General features: G+C 44.0%; 1 protein-coding gene across 6 annotated transcripts in view; it reads left to right on the top strand.

Moving 5' to 3' along the window:
* Positions 1-22,475, top strand: part of RIMS1 (regulating synaptic membrane exocytosis 1) — a 697,371-nt gene that overhangs the window by 662,841 nt on the left and 12,055 nt on the right. For all 6 annotated transcript variants that reach the window (XM_029595629.1, XM_029595632.1, XM_029595630.1 and 3 more), the window contains 2 exons: positions 16,260-16,372; positions 18,403-18,504. In XM_029595629.1, the coding sequence (XP_029451489.1) occupies positions 16,260-16,372; positions 18,403-18,504 (215 nt within the window). The remainder of the gene's footprint in view (positions 1-16,259; positions 16,373-18,402; positions 18,505-22,475) is intronic.

The following is a 22,475-nucleotide window of genomic DNA, read 5'->3' as shown; positions in this document are numbered from 1 at the left end:
CGCTCATACCTAATCCCCACCCCGAGTTAGTAGGTGGCCCTCCCATAGGGGTTAAAATACCTATGTAGGGCATAGGCACTATAGTAAGGTTCTCTCTCTCTCTCTCTCTCTCTCTCTCTCTCTCTCTCTCTCTCTCTCTCTCTCTCTCTCTCTCTCTCTCTCTCTCTCTCTCTCTCTCTCTCTCTCTCTCTCTCTCTCTCTCTCCGCCCCCTGAATACCAAATAACTAATTTGCATTCACAAATCGCGTAACTCGAGGTGGGGTAAGGGGTTGGGAGCCACTTTCACATTCAACGTGAGACGTACGAACAGAACAGTGGTCTCTTGTGAAGATTTGATGGCCTTCGGAGTGAGGAAACTCACTCCAAGATGAGATTTGGGCAATGTTCTCTCAAACCAGCTTGATGGACACTCTACCTGGGCAACAACAAGCTGATTTGAGAGAACATTGCCCAAATCTCATCTTGGAGTGAGTTTCCTTACTCCGAAGGCCATCAAATCTTCACAAGAGACCACTGTTCTGTTCGTACGTCTCACGTTGAATGTGAAAGTGGCCCCCAACCCCCTACCCCACCTCGAGTTACTAGGTGAGCCTCTCATAGGGATACAAATAGCTGTCTAGGGAAGAGCCACTATAGCAAGTCTCTCTCTCTCACTCTCTCACACTCAGCTGTCATGAACTGTGATAATCCTTTACCGGCCTCTAGCGCACAACGTAATGCAAGGGTTGTAGCTATGATCTGTGCTAACACTGCAGCTGTTTTGCCGCACACGATAACTCTTTCCTACTTTACGCGATTTGTGGAATTATCTCCTGCGCTAACTCCTTGGAAAATGACCCCCAAAGTTTTTCAGCTCTAAATTGAAATGCTTGAGAAAAGAAGCTGCACAAGGTATATTAAAAATGGATGAATTAATGATAGAAGAACACATTAGTGTTTTGTCTAAGGAAAACAAGGCCTTGGGATTGTAGCCAATATCACATATTTGTTTGGCACAATAGTTCATTTTGGCTTCAGTACATGACGACTGATATGTCAAAAGTAGGATTCTAAATGAAGAACCTAATTTTGAGGTTGGATGTTTGCACCATTTGTGTTCACACTTTCTCAAGGCTTGTCTTGCCAATTTTAAATTAGGAGTATACCAAGGGTATGATTGATGTTTTCTGGTGCATGAAGGTTTAAGAGGAACTAAGATGTTGAACACTGAGTTTAAGGTATGATCCCTATTGGAAACAGCATCTACTGTATTGTCAAGTAAATCATTTAATAGCAGAGAAGAAATACTTGAAGAAAATTGTACAGAATCAATATGGCCACAATGAAAAGATGTAGTCTGTAAGTGGCTAGAGGTTGAGGCAGCTGCATTGACAGTAATTTGAAAGCTAATCAAAGAGTGATCAGACCAAGGTACATAACAAATTGAGAGTGACTGAAAACTAACATCTTTAAGAGACTCATTAAATACTAGATCAAGAGTGTAGCCAAATTTGTGTGTAGCAAAGTGGATCAATTGATACCAACCAAGAGATGATAAAATATCTATAAACAAAGAATATTCTGGAGTCTGGAGAAGGGAGGAAAGCATTGTCGTGTAAATTAAAATCTCCTAAAATGGCCATGCTATTTAGATTTAATTTAGAAAGTAACAATTGATTAAAAAAAAGGGGATAAATTAAACTGCAATAACTTAGGTGGACAACAAACCAAGCAAAGAAAGAAAAAGTTGGATGAGACTGCAAGTATTTCATACTGTGAACATCATTAAAGTTCTGTTGAAGGTAGTAACTGCCACTCCATGCAGATTACCCCCATACATAAAAGTTACACCACCCCCTTTCTTCATTTCCAACCTCAAGCCTTTAGGGATCCACATTATTTGTCCTATGCCCTTTTGAATTCATTAATTGTTCTCATCTTCATCACCTCTTCTGGGAGAGCATTCCAGGCATTCACCAGCCTCTCTAATATTGGTTCTGAGTTGTCCCTTGGAGTGTCATCTGAAAATCTGATCGCTTCACTTGTTCCCTTTTCTAGATTATTTATGAATGTTAATCAGTACAGGTCCCCGTATTGATCCCTATGGTACTCCACTAATGAAAACTGGCCATTTAAGCCTGCCCTGTGTTTCCTGTCTTTTAACCAGTTACCAATCCACAATAGGGCACTGCCTCCCATCCCATGACTTTATTTATTTATTTATTTACTATTTAAAATATGTATTACCCGCCCCTCCTAAGTTCGAGGCAGGGTACATATTAAATATACAAAGTAAAAATTAACAAGTTACATCATAAATAAGACAAAACAACAGCTCTTGAAAAAAAACAATCCACGTAAATTGCTTAGGAAGATGTATTCTGTTAGGCGATACATAAATGATTTTTAAATAAATAAATAAATAAATTGACCATGTCAACAGGAGGCATCAAGGGATCTGGAGATCAAATGCTGGCTTCAATAAGTGATTCTTGATTTCTTTCTTAAAGTCTTTAGATCTCTAATATTGCATATATTTACCGGAAGGGAATTGCATAGTGAAAGGTCTCTTCAAGGTGTTGTACTCTGTGAGATGGCACTTCTAGTAAGTTTTAGCTAGCAGACAGGAGGGTATGTGGTAGAACATAGAATTTTAAGGTAGGAAAAATCCAGGGAGAGGAGAGGTTATACAATAAACTATATGTAATGATAATTAACTTGTACGTTATTTAAAAGCAGATGGGAAGCCTATGTAGTGCGTGGAGGATGGGTATGATGTGTTCATATAATAGATTCCCAGTGAGTACTTGTGCGGCAAAGTTATGAATGATTTGCAGCGGTCTTAACAAGGAGACAGGGAGGCTATTTTTTTTTTTTATTTCCTGAAGAGTCTTTCATGGAAACTTTGTCATGTGCCTTTTGAAATGTAAATACATTATTGGCTGAATTTTTGGTGGCCCGCACGCGTTAAAACCGGGCGTAATGCTCATGGTCGGGCCATCTGCGCACTAAGCGCATTTTAGAAATGGCCCAGCCACACGCATAAGCCCCAATACGTGCAGAAGTGCTGGGTCAACGAAAAGGGGCAGGCCAGGGGGCATGTCTGGGCGGGGGCCGACCGGGACAGTGGCCATAAGGCCCTGTTCTGGGGAAGTGTGCGCCACCATCCGGCCAGTGCACATAACTTACTTCTGCTCCAAAGAAGCAGGTAAGTTAGAAAACAAAAAAAAAAAAAAAATAGGATAGGTAGGTAGGGATTAGGGGTTGGGAAGGAGAGGGGAAAAGGTAGGAAGGATAGGTTGGGGTATAGGGAACTGGGGAAGGCCTGCTTGCGTTGCCGCACGTTGGTTTACAAAATCCCTCCCCCGTTGCATGCACGAGTGTAAACCCTCCCGCACATGCGCGAGCTGATTATAAAATTGGCACATCCATGTGAGCATGCTGGGAACTGTACGCACATGGACGTACTCATGCGGGTCTTAAAATCAACCCCTATATGAATTGGCTTACCTTTATCTATATGTTTAGATACACCTTCTAAAAAAAAGCCCTGCCTTACATGAATCTTGCAACTTCAAGTTATTGCCACCTTGCTCAAAGTTAGGCAAATTTTCCAAATATATTTTTTTTTCAAAAACTCATGAAATCAAGTGAAAAGTGCTGATAGCAAGTACTGCATATGCAGTTTAAGGCACGCTATTCTTATTTTTTAAAAAGTTGATGGTATAGCCAGCCTGTTGGCTCAGTGGCAGTGTTATGCACAGCTGTGCCATAAAGAACATTTCCAGTTCAATTCCTCTGTCATGTCTTCAGCTGCCCAGATCAACTAGAGCTGGGGATACTGCAGAGGCAGCACTCAAGGCTGCTGGAGGAGAGGGCAGCAGGAAGTCATTCAAGGGAAACACCTAAAGACCAGATTCAGGGCCCATGATTATAGTATTCTAGAGGGAGCATAGCCTCCTGCTGAAGTACAATAGCCACAATTAGTACCAGTGGTGGTGGTGGTGGTGGTGGAGGGGGGTTACAGAATAGGAGAAAAGTCTCTGGGTCATTGTGAAAGAAGGCTCATGGCATCAAGATCTCAGCCTTGGTTCTGATTCAGCTGGAGGAAAAAACTGCTGGGTCAAATAGGAAAAAAAGGGAAAGATTAAAATGCATGTTGAATTTGTTGTCAACTGGGTATCTCATCCTTCCATACTTTCTTCTGAAGTTATTTTTTGGCTTTTATTGAGTCTTCAGAAAAAAAACCAGAGCGTAGGGATGAGAATTTGTTTATTCTGTTTTGGTGGTTATGCACGTACCTCACCGACTTTCTACTACACACGAAAAACAGATATTATATGCCTAACACGTTATTAAAAATACATGGATAATTTCCATTTTTTCGTGTGTAGAAGAAAGTCTGCAAGGTATGGGGCAGATTTTATAAATCTGCGCACACGCGTACTTTTGTTCGTGCACCAGGTGTGAACAAGAGTACGCGGGATTTCAATAGATACGCGCGTAGCCGCACGAATCCATTAAAATCCGTGGTCGGCGTGCGCAAGGCTGCCCAAAATCGGCAGCCTGCGCACGCCGAGCCGGGCAGCCTGCCTCCATTCCCTCCCCCCACCTTCCCCTCCCTTCCCCTACCTAACCCACCCCCCACCGGCCCTATCTAAGCCCCCTACCTCTATCACGAAAGTTACGCCTGCTCGAAGCAGGCGTAACTTTGCGTACGCCGGGCCGGCTGCCGCACTCCATGTTCCGGTCCGGGGGCTGGTCCGGAGGCTGCGGCCACACCCCTGGAACGCCCCCGGGCCGAAACCACGCCCACGGCGCCGCCCCCGGATGACGAGCTGAACGCGTCACGCCCCCTGAAACGCCCCCCCCAGGAAAGCCCCGGGACTTACGCATGTCCCGGGGCTTTGCGCGCGCCGCCGAGCCTCTGCAACATAGGGTCAGCACGTGCATGGGGTGTTTGGGCCAGGTTTTCGGGGGGTACGCGCGTATCCCTTTGAAAATCTGGCCCTGTGTGTGTGCCTACTGAAACAGATGTAACTAATGCACATCCCTGTTTAGAAATGACTGTGATGGACCTTTGGTCTTCTTTTAGCCTGATTGCAGTTTTCAAAAACTGTGAGAGAAGGATGGCTAGGGTGGCTGGTAATAGGATAATTTAAACATCTGATAATGTTTCGGCAGCTTGTGTATAGCATAGTTTATAAAAGTTGCACATTTCTGTGGTAATTGGCAGCCAGTTGTAGTGGCTGCCTGGGAAGTAATAGAATTTTCTGAATACATACGGGGCCCAAGAAACGCACAGGGCTGGATTTATGCGCACGCCGGGCCAATATTCAAAAGGCCCAGCGACGCACGTAAAGTCCCGGGATGCGTGTAAGTCCCGGGGCTTTATTAAAGGGGCGGTCCAGGGGTGGGATGTGGATGGGGCAGGGTGGTCTGGGGCGGGGTGGGGTCAGAGGCTCCCAGCACAGCAGCCATTTGCCACTGTGGCGGGGATCGCGCGCTGGCAGTCGGCCGGCACGCGCAACTTCCTTTAGCCCCAGGGCTGAAGTAAGTTTTCAAACAACAGTGAAAAAAAGAAAAAGGTAGGGGGAGGTAGGGGAAGGGAAGGGAAGATGGGGTGGGCGGAGGGAACAGGGGAAGGCAGGGCAGCTCGGCATTCACAAGGGGGCAGATTTTCAGAGCGGTACGCGCGTAAGATACACACATACCCTCCAAAAACCTGCCCCAAGCTCCCCCTGCGCGAGCCGAGCCTACGTTGAATAGGCTCGGCGGCGCGCGCAAGCCCCAGGACGCGCGTAAGTCCCGGGGCTTTCCTGGGGGGCGTGTCGAGGGCATGTCAAGGGGCGTGTCACGGCGGCATGTCATCCGGGGGCGGGGCCACAGGTGTGGTTCCGGCCCGGGGGCATTTTGGGGGCGTGGCGAGGCCTCCGAAACTGCTCCCGGGCCAGCTGGCCGGCGCGCGCGAGTTACGCCTGCCTCAGGAACCATGCCCACAGCCCCACCTCTGGATGACGCGCCGCTGCAACTCGCCTCCCCAGCAAAGCCCCGGGACTTACGCGCATCCCGGGGCTTGCGCGCGCCGCCGAGCCTATTCAACATAGGCTCGGTGCACGCAGGGGGAACTTGGGGCAGGTTTTCGGGGGGTACGCGCGTGTCTTACGCACGTACCCCTTTGAAAATCTGCCCCACTATATTCATTTTTTGTGTGTACAAGAAAGTTGGCAAGGTACGTGCATACCCACCAAAATAGATGTAACAAATGCACATCCCTACCAGAGAGCCTGTCTATGTTGTCATTTTTAATGGATTGCAGGTATCAGAACTTGAATCTTTTCTCAACAGCAAAAGGATACCATAATAGCAACTGCGTATGTTAAACAATTATCCTGGCAAAATATTTTCAGCCATTCTTTCCATTCCAGTATCTTTGTTTATTTTACTCTAACAGAAAAATCTTGAGTAGGTTATTGTAGTGGTTTTATTATACTTCCATTATTGCATTCCTTTGAAATTTCTTGCTGCTTTTTAATGACTCAGTATAGACATTCTTCCTAATGAAATAACTCTGTTTCTCATCCAAACAATAGACCAGGCAGCGGACACTGTTTAAAGAATTTAAATATAGACTACTCCAAATAGTCATTGGAATGCATTTTGTTCTGAAGTACAATATACAATGTGCATTTTACATATTATTAACCATCTTATTCTCTTGGATGGTAAGTGTGGTAACTAGTAATCATGTTTTAGGAGTCCCTAAAATCAGGAATTTAGGCCAGAAGCTCCATCTCATTTTTTTAACACTAGAGTCCAGCAATTATGCAATGAGTCAATGTAACTCAGAGCAGGAAAAAAAAAAACAGGTTATTGGAAGAGGTGGGGGATGATTTATCTTTATCCTACATATTTCACAGAGTTTAACAATTTTCAAGCTTCATTTAAAAATAATGTTTCCATAGCTCTTATTTATACAGAGATATCATTTGCTCTGTAAATCAATGCAATTATTCCCTATGGCATTTGCTCAGCACTCAGGAACATCTCCATTTATCACAAAATGGTGCGAATGTGCTCCATTTTTCCCACAGGGCTTTTTGTTTCTATGTTCAAAACTCTCAATTTGTGGATCTGTTTTCCTCTTCTTTTCATGGGGAAATAGCTGCACCTGTTGGTTAGTCACAGCATGGCAACACTATCGAAAAATTATTAACATATACAGGTCGATACAGTAAAGTGTGCTCCGTCGGAGCGCACTGTCAGCCTGCTCTGGACGCGTGTTTCCCCTTACCCCTTATTCAGTAAGGGGAGGAAAACACGCAGCCCACCCGCGGCACCTAATAGCGCCCTCAACATGCAAATGCATGTTGATGGCCCTATTAGCAGGTCGATACAGTAAAGTGTGCTCCGTCGGAGCGCACTGTCAGCCTGCTCTGGACGCGTGTTTTCCCTTACCCCTTATTCAGTAAGGGGAGGAAAACACGCGGCCCACCCGCGGCACCTAATAGCGCCCTCAACATGCAAATGCATGTTGATGGCCCTATTAGGTATGCGCGCGCGATTCAGTAAGTAAAATGTGCAGCCAAGCCGCACATTTTACTCTAAGAAATTAGCGCCGACCCAAAGGTCGGCGCTAATTTCTTCCGGCGCCAGGAAAGTGCACAGAAAAGCAGTAAAAACTGCTTTTCTGTGTACCCTCCGACTTAATATCATGGCGATATTAAGTCGGAGGTCCCCAAAAGTAAAAAAAAATAAAATAAAATTTGAATTCGGCCCGCGGCTGTCGGGCCGAAAACCGGACGCTCAATTTTGCCGGCGTCCGGTTTCCGAGCCCGTGGCTGTCAGCGGGCTCGAGAACCGACGCCGACAAAATTGAGCGTCGGCTGTCAAACCCGCTGACAGCCGCCGCTCCTGACAAAAAGGAGGCGCTAGGGACGCGCTAGTGTCCCTAGCGCCTCCTTTTCCCCGCGTCACCTCATTTAAATACTGAATCGCCCGCACCGGCGAAGGGCCGGTGCGTGCGCCGGGAGAGCGGGCGTTCGTCCGCTCTCCCGCGGTCTTACAGTATCGACCTGATAGTTTGGCTGTTTTGGAAACCATGACAAGAGCTCATTAAATTAAAACTAAAGTAATAAATGAATAAGCTATACTGGCCTAATAGAAGACTAGATTCTTTGCTTTCTACAAAATGAATCTCTCTGTCTTTTAGAACTCATTATGTTATGTTTGAATACTTCTTACACTTATCCAATATAAGGTATCATGATATGCAACAAATCAAGCCTTCACACTAGTAATCAAATATATTGTTGCAGTTTAATTAATCATTAATGTATTAAGCTAAGAATGAGAGTAATAATCTATGCAGTTGATTTCATTTTTTCTACAAAAATAGGACAATATGATCGCAGATCTTATTTTGTGCACAGATGTAGATTTCCTGTTATTGCATCTTTATAGTCTTACAGGAGTTTTTTTGATGGAAAGGTTTAGGCACCTATCTTATTGTATGATCAATATATAGATAATGTACTCAGTGGTGAAGCCCACTTGGAGAGCAAGATATTGGACAGTGCATACCTTGGCATAAATTCAAAGACTCTAGGATAATATATATTAGGGGTGGGCATTCATTTGCAATGAAATAGGAAACATTGACGATATTTTCTATTTTGATGCATTCCTTGGGTCTAACAAAGCAAAAGAAATAACCATGACATTTTATATGTTTTTTTTCTTTTGTTTTGTTATTAAACAAAAACAAAAAAACATTTCAGTCCACCCTCAGATTGTTTTTTGTTTGGTTTAAAAAAGAAAACAAACAAAAAACCATGTACAGAACCTGCCACAACCCTTCCCGTTTATTAAAATATTCAGCCACTCCACCAGGTGGCCCTCTTGCCCACCCTAACCCACCCTCCCGCCTCCCCCCCGAACTCATCAAAATATCTTTGGTGGTCTAGCAGGGGCACGGGAATGACCTCCCACTCCCGGGCTGGGTTGCCACCATTATTCAACATGCTGTGGGCTGCCCATTACCCTTAGATAATGACAGGGGCTACCCAATGGCACTGGTAGCTCTGTCGCATGATATGGGAAAGGGCGGTTGGTGCCATTTTGAATAATTGCAGCTGCCAGGCTGGAAGCAGGAAATTGTTCCCAGGCCCCCACTAGACCACCAAGGACATGTTGGTGAGTCCTGAGAGGGTTGGGAGGGTGGACTAGGGTAGGCAAAGGGAGACACCTGGTAGAGTGGCTGAATATTTTAATAGAACCCATGCTTGTATCGTGCAATGATAAGTAATGGCTATTTCTTAAGTCTACTTGGTTAATAACAATTTATTGATTTCTTCTCCAGGAATTTGACCATTCCTTTTTTAAAACCATCTATACTAACTGCTTTAACTACATACTCCAGTAATGATTTCCAGAGCTTAATTGTGAATTGAATGAAAAAAAAAAAATCTCCGATTTGTTTTGAATGTGCTGTTTACTAATTTCATGAAGTTCCCCTTAATCTTTATATTTTTTTGAAAGAGTTAATAATAGATTTAATTTATCTTTTCTATTCCACTCATGATTTTATAGATCTCTGTCATATCACCACTAAGATGTATCAACTCCAACTTAATAAACAGAACTTCTTTAGACTTTCCTTGTAGGAGAGCCATTCCATCCCTTTTCTCTTTATGGTTACCCTTCTCTGTATATTTTGCATTGCAAGTATATCTTTTATGAAATGCTGCAACCAGAACTGCACACAGTACTCCAAGATGGTTTCAAAGCATTGCGCAAGTGCACATATGTGTGCGATCATGGGCCTGCGCTCAGGGACACTGTTATTTTATAACATATGTGTGCATGTGCACACGTTATAAAATAGCCTGGGCCCGTGCACACATGTTCCTAATTTTAAATGGAAACATGCCTGTGTTGCTTTTATAGCGTAAGTGGGGACATTTTAAAAGGGATGTGCGCTGATACCATTGCCTGTTTTATCTGTTCCTCCCCAGTTTACCCAGTAAACAGATCCCTACATCCCTCCCTGGTTTGTTAGCCTGTACACCCCCCAGTTACCCCAGATCCTTTACACTCCAGAGATATGACTTGTTAGTTTTTTTTTAAAAAACTTTCATGCCATCCATAGCAGAAGTAATATTATGTGGCAGGACACCTTGGTATGCATCGTATCGTGTAAGTATTTACATGCAAATTTCTGGTTCAAGTATTGAAACGCCCATGTTCCATCCATGCCCTACCTAGACCATGGCTACATCCTGTCCCTTTTTGAAACTTCCGAGATTTGCATGCAATGGCATTTATGTTTGTATCCAGGTGGCTTAAAATCTGCTCGGCTCGCAAAGCCCCAGCATATTTATGCATCCTCTAATTCAGTGGTTCTCAACCTTTTCCCCATCATGACACACCTGACAGACCACGCTCACATGTGTGACACACTGCTCATTACAATTTACGACAGAAATAAAAAATAAAGGTCCAGTATTATTTTTATTGTTAAGAATGACACAAGAAAAAGATACATATTGTATCTGAACAGAAATTGCATAAACGGTAAACATCCCACACCAAAACAGCACCAAGTTCCAGCACTTAAGTAACCACCTTACCTAAGAAAAGGCAACACTGAAAATATTATACTAGGCCTTAAGACACCAATACATCTCCTATTAGGAAAACGGACCAAGTCAGGCTGCTATAGAGCTCTACGCAGAAACTACACCCCAGCAGAGAACCTCACCTGAATCACATGGGCTGACCCTCACCTAACAAAGAATAAAGAGACGAAAACGCATTAAGTAGAAACATGCAGACAAAAACTGAATTGGAAACCGCAACAAGCCAGAGTCTCTGTATGCAGTGTAACAAAGGAAAAAAGAAACATCTCCCATCCTTATAAAACAAATCAAGAAATATAAAATCAGTAGCAGTAAAACCATACTAACAAAAAGAACAGATTATTTCAAAACAGCGGATGAATGAAATATCCAATAATTAAATCTCATATAAAAAATTTCTAGATACCAATAAAATATTTCAAAATAGCAGACACAAAGACCCAATAATGAAAAATAATAAGGATACAAACAATGTTTTGCTCTGCATACCTGTTACAGTCCCGGGCTGTGCCCCGGTCCCTCCACCTACCTTGGGGTCAGCCCGGGCCGCTGAAAGACCTCTCCGTCCGGCAAGGCCGTCCTGGCCTCTCCCCACGGTGCTCCCTCCTCGAGGGAGACGCCGTTGATCCGCCGCATCGGGCCCCACCACCTAGGCACGCGCACGCAGGGGCTGAAGATTTAAAGGGCCCAGCGCAGGAAGATGCAGGACAGCCTCCAGATGATGTCAGATGCTGCAGGGGTATTTAAACCCTGCAGCTGGGCCCATACTTTGCCTTGCTACGAGGTTCATTCGCTTCTGAGTTTCTAGTTGCAGTTCTGACTTCGGCTTGTTCCTGGCTACTGACTTTGGCTTGTTCCTGGCTTTGACTCCGGTTCTACCCTCTGAGTCCTGCACTTCCAATCAGGAGGCCTCACCTAAGTCCAAGCGGCTCAGGTCCTCACGGCTCCTCCCGGGGGAATCTCGGGCTTCCAGTGGTGAAGTTCCAGTTGGCCTCCTGGCATCTCCTTCCTCTTCTTCACTTCAGGATGTCTTTCCAGCTGCCACCCACAGGAGACCTTGTAAGTCCAAGCGGCTTGGATCCTCATGGGCTCCTCCTGGGTGGATCTCGGGTTTCCAGTGGTGAAGATCCTTCTGGTCTCCTTCCTCGGGCCACCTACCGGTTGCAACCTCAGCTGGGGGCCTTCCCCCAGTGCATCACCATCTATTACAGCTGGCTCAAGGGTCCATGAACTCAACAATACCTGAGAATGTTTGATATCCAGGTGCCCTGAGATTGTTTTGAATTAGCAGGAGGAGGGATGATTTGCTTGCAACGTTCTCCTCTCTCTCTCTCTAACACACTGGCTCTCAGTCACTCACATATACACGTGCTTTTTCTCTCTCACTTATATAGGCTGTTAATTACACATTTACACACATGGGGGCAGATTTTTTTAAATCTGTGCACACGCGTACTTTTGTTCACGCACCAAGAGTACGCGCGTATCCATTAAAATCCAGGGTCGGCACGCGCAAGGCTGCCCAAAGTCGGCAGCCTGTGCGTGCCGAGCCGCGCAGCCTGCCTCCATTCCCTCGAAGGGAACTTTCCTTCGCCCTCCCCCATCTTCTCCTTCCTTCACCTACCTAACCCACCCCCCCCCCCCCCCACCTCTATCACAAAAGTTACGCCTGCTCAAAGCAGGCGTAACTTTGCTCGCGCCGGGCCGGCTGCCGCGCTCCATGTTCCGGTCCAGGGGCTGGTCCGGAGGCCGCAGCCACGCCCATGGAACACCCCGGGCCAAAACCACGCCCATGGTGCCACCCCCGGATGACGCGCTAAACACGTCATGCCCCCTCGACACACCCCCCGATGACGCGCGGATCGCAACACACCCCCCAAAACGCCCCACCCCAGGAAAGCCCTGGGACTTGCGCACCGGAAGCCTATGCAACATAGGCTCAGCGTGCACAGGGGGTGTTTGGGCCAGGTTTTCGGGGGGTACGCTCGTATCTTACGCGCGTACCCCTTTGAAAATCTGGCCCATGCTGTCTATCTTTTCAGGCTTACACACAGGCTTTCAATCACACACATACATTCTGTCTTTTTCTCTCACACACAGACTCTCATTCGCAAGCTTTCAAACATGCTCACTCTCTCTCTCATTTACACACAGGCTCTCAATCACATATTCACATGCTCCCTCACCTAGACCAGTTCTCAGTCGCACACACAGACACACATGCTCTCTCTCTTTCTTTCATTTACACACAGGCTCTCAATCACATACTCACATGCTCCCTCACCTAAACCATCTCTTAATCACACATAGACACATATGCTCTATCTTTCTCACATGTTCTTAATCACATACGCACATGCTCCCTCACCTAAACCAGCTCTCAATCACACACAGACACACGTGCTCTCTCTATTTCTCTCATTTACACACAGGCTCTCAATCACATACTTACATGCTCCCTCACCTAAACCAGCTCTCAATCAAACAGACACATATGCTCTTTCTTTCTCACATGCTCTTAATCACATACTCACATGCTCCCTCACCTAAACCAGCTCTCAATCACACAGACACACATGCTCTATCTTTCTCTCATTTTCACACATGCTCTCAATCACATACTCACATGCTCCCTCACCTAAACCAGCTCTCAATCACACACACACTCTCTTTCACATGTACAGGCTCTCAATCATTTACATACATGCTCTCTCACTCACACACACACACACACACAGGATCTCACACATGCTTGCTCATTCACTCACTCTTCCCCTCCCCCCCCCTGAACTAGCGGGAGCAGCAGCCTCCTCCACTTCTAACCCTAAAGGCAGCAGCAACCTACTTCATTTTCAGCCTTCGCGGAGAAAGGAGTCCCATTGGCAGCGGGGGTTAACGACATTCTTTGTTTTTCTACGAGCTGCGCAGCTCATTCCTCAGGCTGTGCCTCTCTTCTTTTCTTCAGGCTGACACTGCCTGCACTAGCATGGTCTCTTCTTCCCGCACACACACCCGCTGCTCATCACTTCCTCTTCCAGGCCACGGGGTGGGGGAGGGGGGCGGGAAGAAGAGAGCATGCCGGTGCCGTTGACACCAGCTGTCCTCCCGCATTCCACCTGGACTATCAGCATTTTAAGCCCAGGCGGAGGACCTATTTTGCTTGGGAGGGGGAGCAGCTGGGTCAGCAGGGGAATAGGAAGTGTGGCGACACACCTGCGTGTTCTTGGCGACACACCAGTGTGTCACGATACACCAGTTGAGAACCACTGCTTTAATTAATGTGCATGTCAGGCTTTTAAAATTCACCTTTAAGTGCAGCCTCACCATAGAATGATACAGAGGCATTATGACATTCACTATTTTATTCTCCTTTCCTAATAATTTATAACATTCTGTTTGGTTTTTTGACCGCCGCTGCATACCGAACAGAGGATTTCAAAGTATTGTCTACTATGATGCCCAGATTGTTTTCCTGGACAGTAACTCCTAACATCGTGTAACTACAGTATGGGTTACGTTTTCCCATGTGCATCACTTTGCACTTGTCCACATTAAATTTCATCTGCCATGTAAATGCCAAGTCACAGTCTCACAAGTTCCTCCTGCAATTTACCATCTACATGGTCACAAAAGTGTGGATGGAAAGGCAACAGTAATTAGTGTACAGAAGACAATTAGATTCTATTAGTTATTTGATTTTATAAGACTACCCAGGAATGGACCTACCTTTGCAGAACAGAACAGATATGTGTTTATTGTATTTGACCTGCTAATTGAGATGATGTAAAGTTTGACCTGATAATTGAGATCATGTAAAGTTTAACATAGGAATAGGAAAGGATTAGATTCCCTATATTGCAATTGTACATACTAAACACTTAACTAAACCCACTTAACATTCCATTGTATAATGTCCTATAGTCAAAGAATAAATTGAATAGTACTATATGATTTTTTTATTTTGTTTTATATCTTTATAAGGACCATTAATGTATATAATGGTGAAAACTACCTCATTGTTTGGCTCATTTTATATACCTATAGGAAGGTACATTTGTTCATGCTCTCAATCTTTTTCTCAGATGTTCCCTTTCTAATTCAAGAAGTGCATCAATATGTTTTGGGAGAACCGGACCCTTCCCCCACCCGCCATTGCTCATTTCGTCGATAACCTGGCACCCGGAGAGAAGTGGTCGCCGGCCATTCCCACGCATTTACCATCTCCTCATGAGGGATTAGGAGGGGAGGAAGCAGGCAGGCCGTGTGGCGCACCGGCGGCAGCGAATCCCACATCTCATGGGAGTTTGGCCGCCGAGGTCGGGTACATCATTGACGCAACACGCACATCATCGGGGGCGACTGCCAGCACCTCGTGATGATGTGCTCAGGCCTGACTTATAGGCCCGGCCATCGCCCAAGGCACCATTTTTCGGGCAGCAGTGGTATCACAACATTATCACCTGCAGTGGTACCGGCATAAAAATTTTTTTACCCCACCCAAATCCTGCCTTAACCTCTTCCCTTTCCCTCATTTAAATGTTAACGTCGCAATGTGGTAGTTATCACATTTTTATAAATGACCCTGTAGTTTATAAGTGGAATAGTATTCTCCATATTAGGTTTTATGAACCTAAATAACTTATTTCCTGATTCTGTTTTTACTATGATATTCTCATTTTCTTCCACACCATAAGAATCAAGTTCCTTATTGATGTTCCTAACTTTATCATAAAAAAAGAAAGCCAGCAAATCTGCCCTAAGGTGCAACAAACCCTCTCCTTCATTTCCTTTGGAGGCTGTTATTAACTTCTGTGCTACTTTACAAATTTCCTTTGAGCGGGTTAGCAGGTCCTGGAAATGCCTGCTATAATCAGATTTATTTGCTTCAGTGTTACATCCTGAAGTATGGAAAACAGAGTGATTCACAACATATAATAGAAAACAATAACTAGCAACAAATAAAACAATGAAAGAATCAAACCAAAAGAATAATAAAAAAATGTAATTATAAATAATAAAAAAAAAATAGTCACTGGATTCTATTTTTTGATTCTCTGCATCCTCAATTATACCTACAGCAAAACTGAAAAAAAAAAGAAAAAAATCAGTATATTAACATTAACATTTCTGACACATGTATAATGAGCTTCAATTTTATTTGCGAAAAACAATGTGAAAAATATACTCCTTGACGTTGTGGACTAAGATTATATTAATGCATATTTAATGGATAATTAATGAAATAATATTCCATGGTTCTATATATGGTGGTCCTTCATTTTTGCCAGTATTTAAACAATTCTTATATGGTTGTTCCTTGATTGATTTAGTAAGATTTAATTTTTTTGTGCAATTATAGAGGATGAATTTTGTGGATACACATTTTCAGTTATGCCACAATGTTATTTATCTTTGCTTTAAAATTAAACTAAACTAGAAGATATGACTAGAGTTAAATGTTTTGTAGTAAAAATGTTAAACTGGTATGTTGAAATTAAAAAGAATCTTTCACTATGGATTAAACAAAGGAAAGGAATGCCTATTTAAGCTGCTTGATACTTCATACAGATATGTATGTTATTGCAATTGAGTACAAATCCATTTATGCTTAAACATCTTTTTGTTTTATTCTACTGTAGCTTAATATTCCCAGGAGTACGTTTGGGAGCTGATAGTCAGTTCAGTGATTTCCTTGATGGACTTGGCCCTGCACAACTAGTAGGTCGGCAGACACTAGCAACCCCTGCCATGGGTGAGTCATTTACTTGTATATGCAATAAAGACAATGTCCCATTGGATACAATATACAATATGTAATATTTTTGAAAATGCAAAACTATGTGCATTGTTGCCTCTTCTGACTGAACTCCACCTCTGATCCCAACTATATTTTCCACAGGTGAAAGTATAAACATTGTTGATCCCCACAAGTAATTTTACCCACAGCCCTTTTGCCCAAGCAAATAACCATTTATTCAGTAAATGTCTTTTGAAACATGCCCTCAGGGAGGGTAATTTATAAAGCCATTTCTACAGTCTTAACCCATGGAAATAGCCTTTTACAAAATGACCTACCCAATATTTTGTAACTGTGTAAGTTGACTCACAGTGAGCCCAGTTGTTCCTGGGGGCAGGATTGGGAAGGGATTTCTTGAAAAAAGTCTATGTGCACACATTATCAGGTATAAATATGTGCAGGTAGTAATGGTGGGATAATTGTTAGAGGGAAAATACACATGCATTTTACCTTTGAAAACTGGTGTAAAGTGTGTGGCTCATTGCCTTAATATCTATGGGGGCTGTTACAAAATGATCCCATTAATGTCAATACTGTGATATTCAGAGATGCACCAAAGCTTCATAAAGAAGTAAATTTGCCGGTGTAGAAATGAATACCCCTCAAACATTGGCCAAATTATATTTTCTTTCAGAATGAGTAAAAAGGCCGAATTTCTTAAAAACAGAAGTCATTTATGTTTTGCATTAATAGTATCAAGTGAGTCAATATTGAAAGGATTTGTCTGACTAACCTTTGAAATAAGCCAATTTACCAATAAAACCCAATATTTAAAAATTGTAATCTCACCTATCACCATCCCCCATCCCGACTGGATACATTTTGTCCAGGCAAATTGTTGGTAACTTTAGACCAGATATTCAGCCTGAATATCCCAGATAAAGTTAACCGGACCAAGTTGTCCAGGTAATGTTATCTGCACATGGCAGGCTGAATATCGTCCTCTAGGTGTTAAAAGCTAGTACAAGAGAAAGTGAGGGCCTTCACTTATTAAGATCATGATTCCTTTATTTCACTTTCACTGTCTTTTCCAGACAATTCTATTAGGTAGAAAATTATATTTCTTTTCAAGTTCATTAGTAGCATCCCAAACAATTTCCCTCATTTATTTTACAGTTTTGTTCGCCAGTTCAGATACAAAAGTGTGATTCATGAACTTAGAGGAGCTTAGAGGAAGTTATAGAAAGGCGAATACATGAATGGATTTGGATGCCTTGTAAAGCATATATAAATAATCACCAACTCAAAATGAGAGAACCCCTTGGCACACCTAGCCCATTCAGTCAATATCTAAAAAATAAATAAACTAGCATGGTTGCCATGTTAATAGTCACACAGCAATAAATGTTGACCCTTAGTTCTACTTTCCTAAAATATTCTAATCAGTTCAATTTGTTGCCCTCTTGTGGTGCTTTAGAGTATGTCTAGTACCAATCCTTATGGGATTTCTAGCAAACAATATACAGCTGCTGTAGACAACTCCTGCACACTGCTGTTTGTGTTTTGCCCCCAATCCTCTGTCTTCCCCTCCCCCCCCCCCAACACACACACGCGCGCACACACACACACACACACACACACTTCAGCTATGATTTTTCTCTCCATCCATCTCTGACCCCACTGCTTGTCACAGACTCTTATGCTCCATGTTCCACCTGCAAACACCATAGCTCACTCCTGTCCATACCATGGTCATTCTTGAACCATAATAACACTTAAACCACTGGTAATAGAATCCAGAAAGCAAAGTTAAAAATAACAGAAGAAACAAAAAGTACACTGCTTGCCTTATTACAGGTGTGATTCTCTTTTTAAATCTGGAAGTGCCATAGGATCACTTGTTTATAGTTGGATTTTCAATGTCATATACATTTGATTAAAAACAAGTTTTCAAGCTTGTGCTAATTCAACCCCTTTTGTGCATCTGTTAAAACCTGTTTTATTCATTTAGCCTATATTTAGGTATATGTTTTGTTTCTTTGCAGGTGATATTCAGATTGGTATGGTGGATAAAAAAGGTCAGCTGGAAGTAGAAGTCATAAGAGCACGAGGTCTTACACAAAAGCCAGGCTCCAAGTCGACTCCTGGTAAGCACTCCTCATATCCAGAACAGATAGGGGTAGATTTTGAAAAACTGCGCGATCGCGTACTTTTGTTTACGCGTACTTTTGTTTGCGCAGCAGGCTGCGCGCTGAGCCGCGCAGCCTGCCTCCATTCCCTCCGAGGCCGCTCCGAAATCGGAGCGGCCTCGGAGGGAACTCTCTTTCACCCTCCCCTCACCTTCCCCTCCCTTCCTCTACCTATCCCACCCCCCGGCCCTATCTAAACCCCCCCCCCTACCTTTATCCATGGATTTACGCCTCCCGGAGGGAGACATAAATCCACGAGCGCCAGCGGGCTGCTGGCGCGCTGAGACCAGACCCAGGGGCGGTTCCGGAGGGCGCGGCCACGCCCCCGGAACGCCCCGGCCCGAAACCACGCCCCCGGGCCCGCCCCCGAAACGCCGCGCCCACCCCCAAAATGCCACGCCGTTCGGCCCCGCCCCCGACACGCCCCCTTCCGAAAACCCCGGGACCTACGCGCGTCCTGGGGTTCTGCACGCGCCAGCAGCCTATGGAAAATAGGCGCGCCGGCGCGCAAGGCCCTGCTCGCGTAAATCCGGGCGGATTTACGCGAGCAGGGCTTTGAAAATCCGCCCGATAGTGCATTCAGCTGGTCTACTAACCCTTTCAGCTCAATCCATATTTTCTAAGGCCAAAGACTGAAGGCAATATGGCCTCTGGTGGTCATTATTCCATCCCAAGAGACCAGAATATTTGTATCATAATGCAAACAGGACTATCTATATTTTCTTTATAAAACTGTTCAGTTATTTTATAGCTAGTACAGTCGATGAGAGTGGAGTTGAATGGTTTGCCTTTTTTATTTTTAGCTTATTATTAATTGACTCTTTTGCTTTCCCCTTCATATTTTGGGGAGTTGGTTTGTTTGCCATTGTCAGGATTTTGAAGAGTTGTCCTTTAGTGTGTTGATCTATTTTCCTTAGACGGTAACTTTAAAACGAGCACGTAAGTTCAGGTAAGTGTATATGTGGGCGTGAGCACACATATGCTGGATTTTTAAATTGTCTGCCAAGTGCACACATATAATATAGAATACACCTAGCGCATGTATATGTGCTCCTAATTTTAAGCTGTTATGCAAGGAAACGTTATTCGCGTGTCTTTCCTTTCGACTTGTCGGCTTTTATACGCGCAAGTGAGAATATTTAAAAATATGCACACATGAAGAAAATAACCAGTTGGACCACTTAGTCCACCTTTTTACCCAGTCTATCTCTAGGTCATCGAGACCCCTCTGGTTCTTCAGCCTGCACGCCCCCCCCCCCCCCCCCCCCCCGGCTGAGATTACTCAGACCCCTCACCCAGTCAGTTTTTGGCTATAACAAGTTTTATTCTAACTTCCACCTGAAACAGAGCAGAAGTAAATAAGCGCAGGTAACAGCCCAATGCACGCTGCATTCGCTGGTTTAAAAATTGGGATTGACACGTGTAAATGTTGGCTCTGCCCTGGAATACCCCTGACCTGCCCCAAATGCGCCCCTTTTTTTTACACATTCTGTTGGACATGCATGCGCATATGCCCGCATGTTTTTCTGGTTTTAAAATAAGAGTGCTCACTCGCGAATATTGGCCTTTTAACGCGAGCAACTCTTTTAAAATTCACCCTTTAGGTTTTTTGTTTATGTACAATTTTTTTCAAATGTCCTTTTATGATTTGAGTCAGTTGAGTTCTTTGTTTCTTGGTTTGTTTGTTAAGATTATTTCTTTTTGTTTCAGCAATTGTTAGGGCATTCAGAAAGTCAAGGAACCAGTCACAGGAGTTCTATGAGAGTCACTGGTAGCGTTTAAAGTAATGAAATGTTAGCAGTAGTAATGGGGATGTAGTGTAATTAAGGAGCTCTAGCCAGGGCAGTACTGTGAGAGATGTCAGTGGTGATAGGGACATTTTGAGAACAGAGGCACTATTTATGCACCAGAAGTATTGTTTATTTATTTCAAAATATTCATATTCTACCGATCCATAATTCTCAGCAGATTACAACAAACATGCACAGTGCAATACAATACTAACAAACAAATAAAATCATATAAGATGCAAAGCAGCATTAAAATGACAATAACAAAAGAAAACAAAAGAAACAATCACTGCGGGCTAACAAAAACACCGATCCTCACTGCAGACATCCATCGTGAAACCGCATCGGTAAGGAAAGGCAAGCAAAAATAAGTGTGCCTTTAGCAATTTTCTAAATTAAAGAAATTCAGCTTTAGCCCTTATATACTCTGGTAGATCATTCCACAGGGTCGGAAATACTAAACATTTTTTCCCTGGACTCAACAAGATGGGCATGTTTGAGAGAAGGAACTACTAAAAGATTTTTGGAAGATGAACATAGGGAAAGTACTGGCTGGTATATCCTTACTGTTGATGTAAGGCAAGCAAGGGTGTGATTATGAAGAGTCCTAAACATTATAAGCAAGATCTTAAAGCATACCCACCAGAAAACCAATAGCCAATGCAAGTTGGCCAACACAGGAGAGATATACTCCCGTATGAGAGCTCCAGAAACCAGCCATGCCACGGAATTTTGTATGGGTGTCCTGCCGTGGTGGGAGTATTTGGGAAGCTAACCAGAAGTAGTGGGAAGACTGTGACTGATGAGGACAGCAAGTACACATTTTAAGTTTGTAGGCAGAGTGATTAGAGTTTAGGAGAATTATTTGTTGTAAAACAGTGGTTCTTCCTAACGTCCACGACTTTCTTTCTTAGCTCTTTTGTTTCTTTGTTTGGTCTTACTTACAGATGTCATTTCTTTTATTTGTGCCAAGACATTTCTTCTCAAATTTTGTCTATGTGTCTTTTGAATCTACGAAAAGTCTAAATGAAAATAGTTTTATTTACAGCATCAATAGTCTTTTTTTGAACAGGGCTTTCACTAAAGCCATGCATGTCCAGCTTTCCGCATGTAAGCAACCACACATCTGCTTCTCAGACACCACTTTTGCTAGGAATAGATAAAAGGTGGCTTTGCACATACCTCCAGGATCAGTGCTGAGAGGAGGCGAGGAGGAGGACAGTAGGGTAGATGGGGAGGGGGGGTGGGTAGGGGTCTGTCTGCTAAAAGATAGCATCCCTCCCACCTTCCTTGTGATCGTGAGTCAGGTAAAGGATAACATGTTTGCTCCTCTGAAACAGACTTTTATTTATCAGATTTGGCAAGACATAGCATTTAGAAAATAACAATAATTCCTATCTTTTAACATCCTGGCTACTAAGCATCAGTTTTCCCTAAAGAAAATTCTGTATCATGGGTGGTAACAAACCATGCCATAAACCTTAGCCTGCTTTGATAGGAAGACTTGTGGCTAACTTACTTACCCCTGATTCCAACGTTCAGGCAATTCCTCTGTTCACCTCGGACGCAGGTTCCCTCTGGAGTGCTGGAGAGCGTGGGCAGGAGAGAGGCTCGCTTCTTGGACTGGCTGACAGAGTGGGCAGGGCTGGTTCTTACTCTTCGAGATGGCAGGGAGATCTGGCAGGGACACCTCGGTACAGGTTCTCACTCTCAGGGTTTTCTCCCAGGGTTTTGCGTTCAGGATTTGGGACTCCACTTCCTTTTGGGGTCTGTGCCTGGCCTCACTGCTCCCTTTTTGGCTTCCAGGCCACTCTGCCAGGAGATTATTTCTTTTCTTCTTTTCTGGAACCAAACTCCCCTTTTCTTTCCAGAACTGAACCTCCTCCCTTCCAGACTCGAACCTCCTTCTGCCTCCTTGCCCCCCTGTCTTATAATTCTCTGCTGATAAATATGCATAAGCTCATGCATACCTTCATGCTGAGTGGAGGGTCTCTTGCTGCATTGGAGGTATTTTCTCCCCCATCGCGGGGGGGGGGGGGGGGAGGTACTGCCATGTTGGCAGGTCCTTTCCCCCCCCCCCCCAGTTTCTTTGGGGAAGAAACTGTCAGGTAGTCATCCCAAGCTGCGTCAGAGTGTCAG

This window comes from Rhinatrema bivittatum, chromosome 3 (genome assembly GCF_901001135.1).
Source record: "Rhinatrema bivittatum chromosome 3, aRhiBiv1.1, whole genome shotgun sequence".
NCBI classification, from domain to species: Eukaryota; Metazoa; Chordata; class Amphibia; order Gymnophiona; family Rhinatrematidae; genus Rhinatrema; species Rhinatrema bivittatum.
The sequence above is the reverse complement of the archived record's forward strand: the minus strand, read 5'-3'. Positions and strand labels throughout refer to the sequence as shown.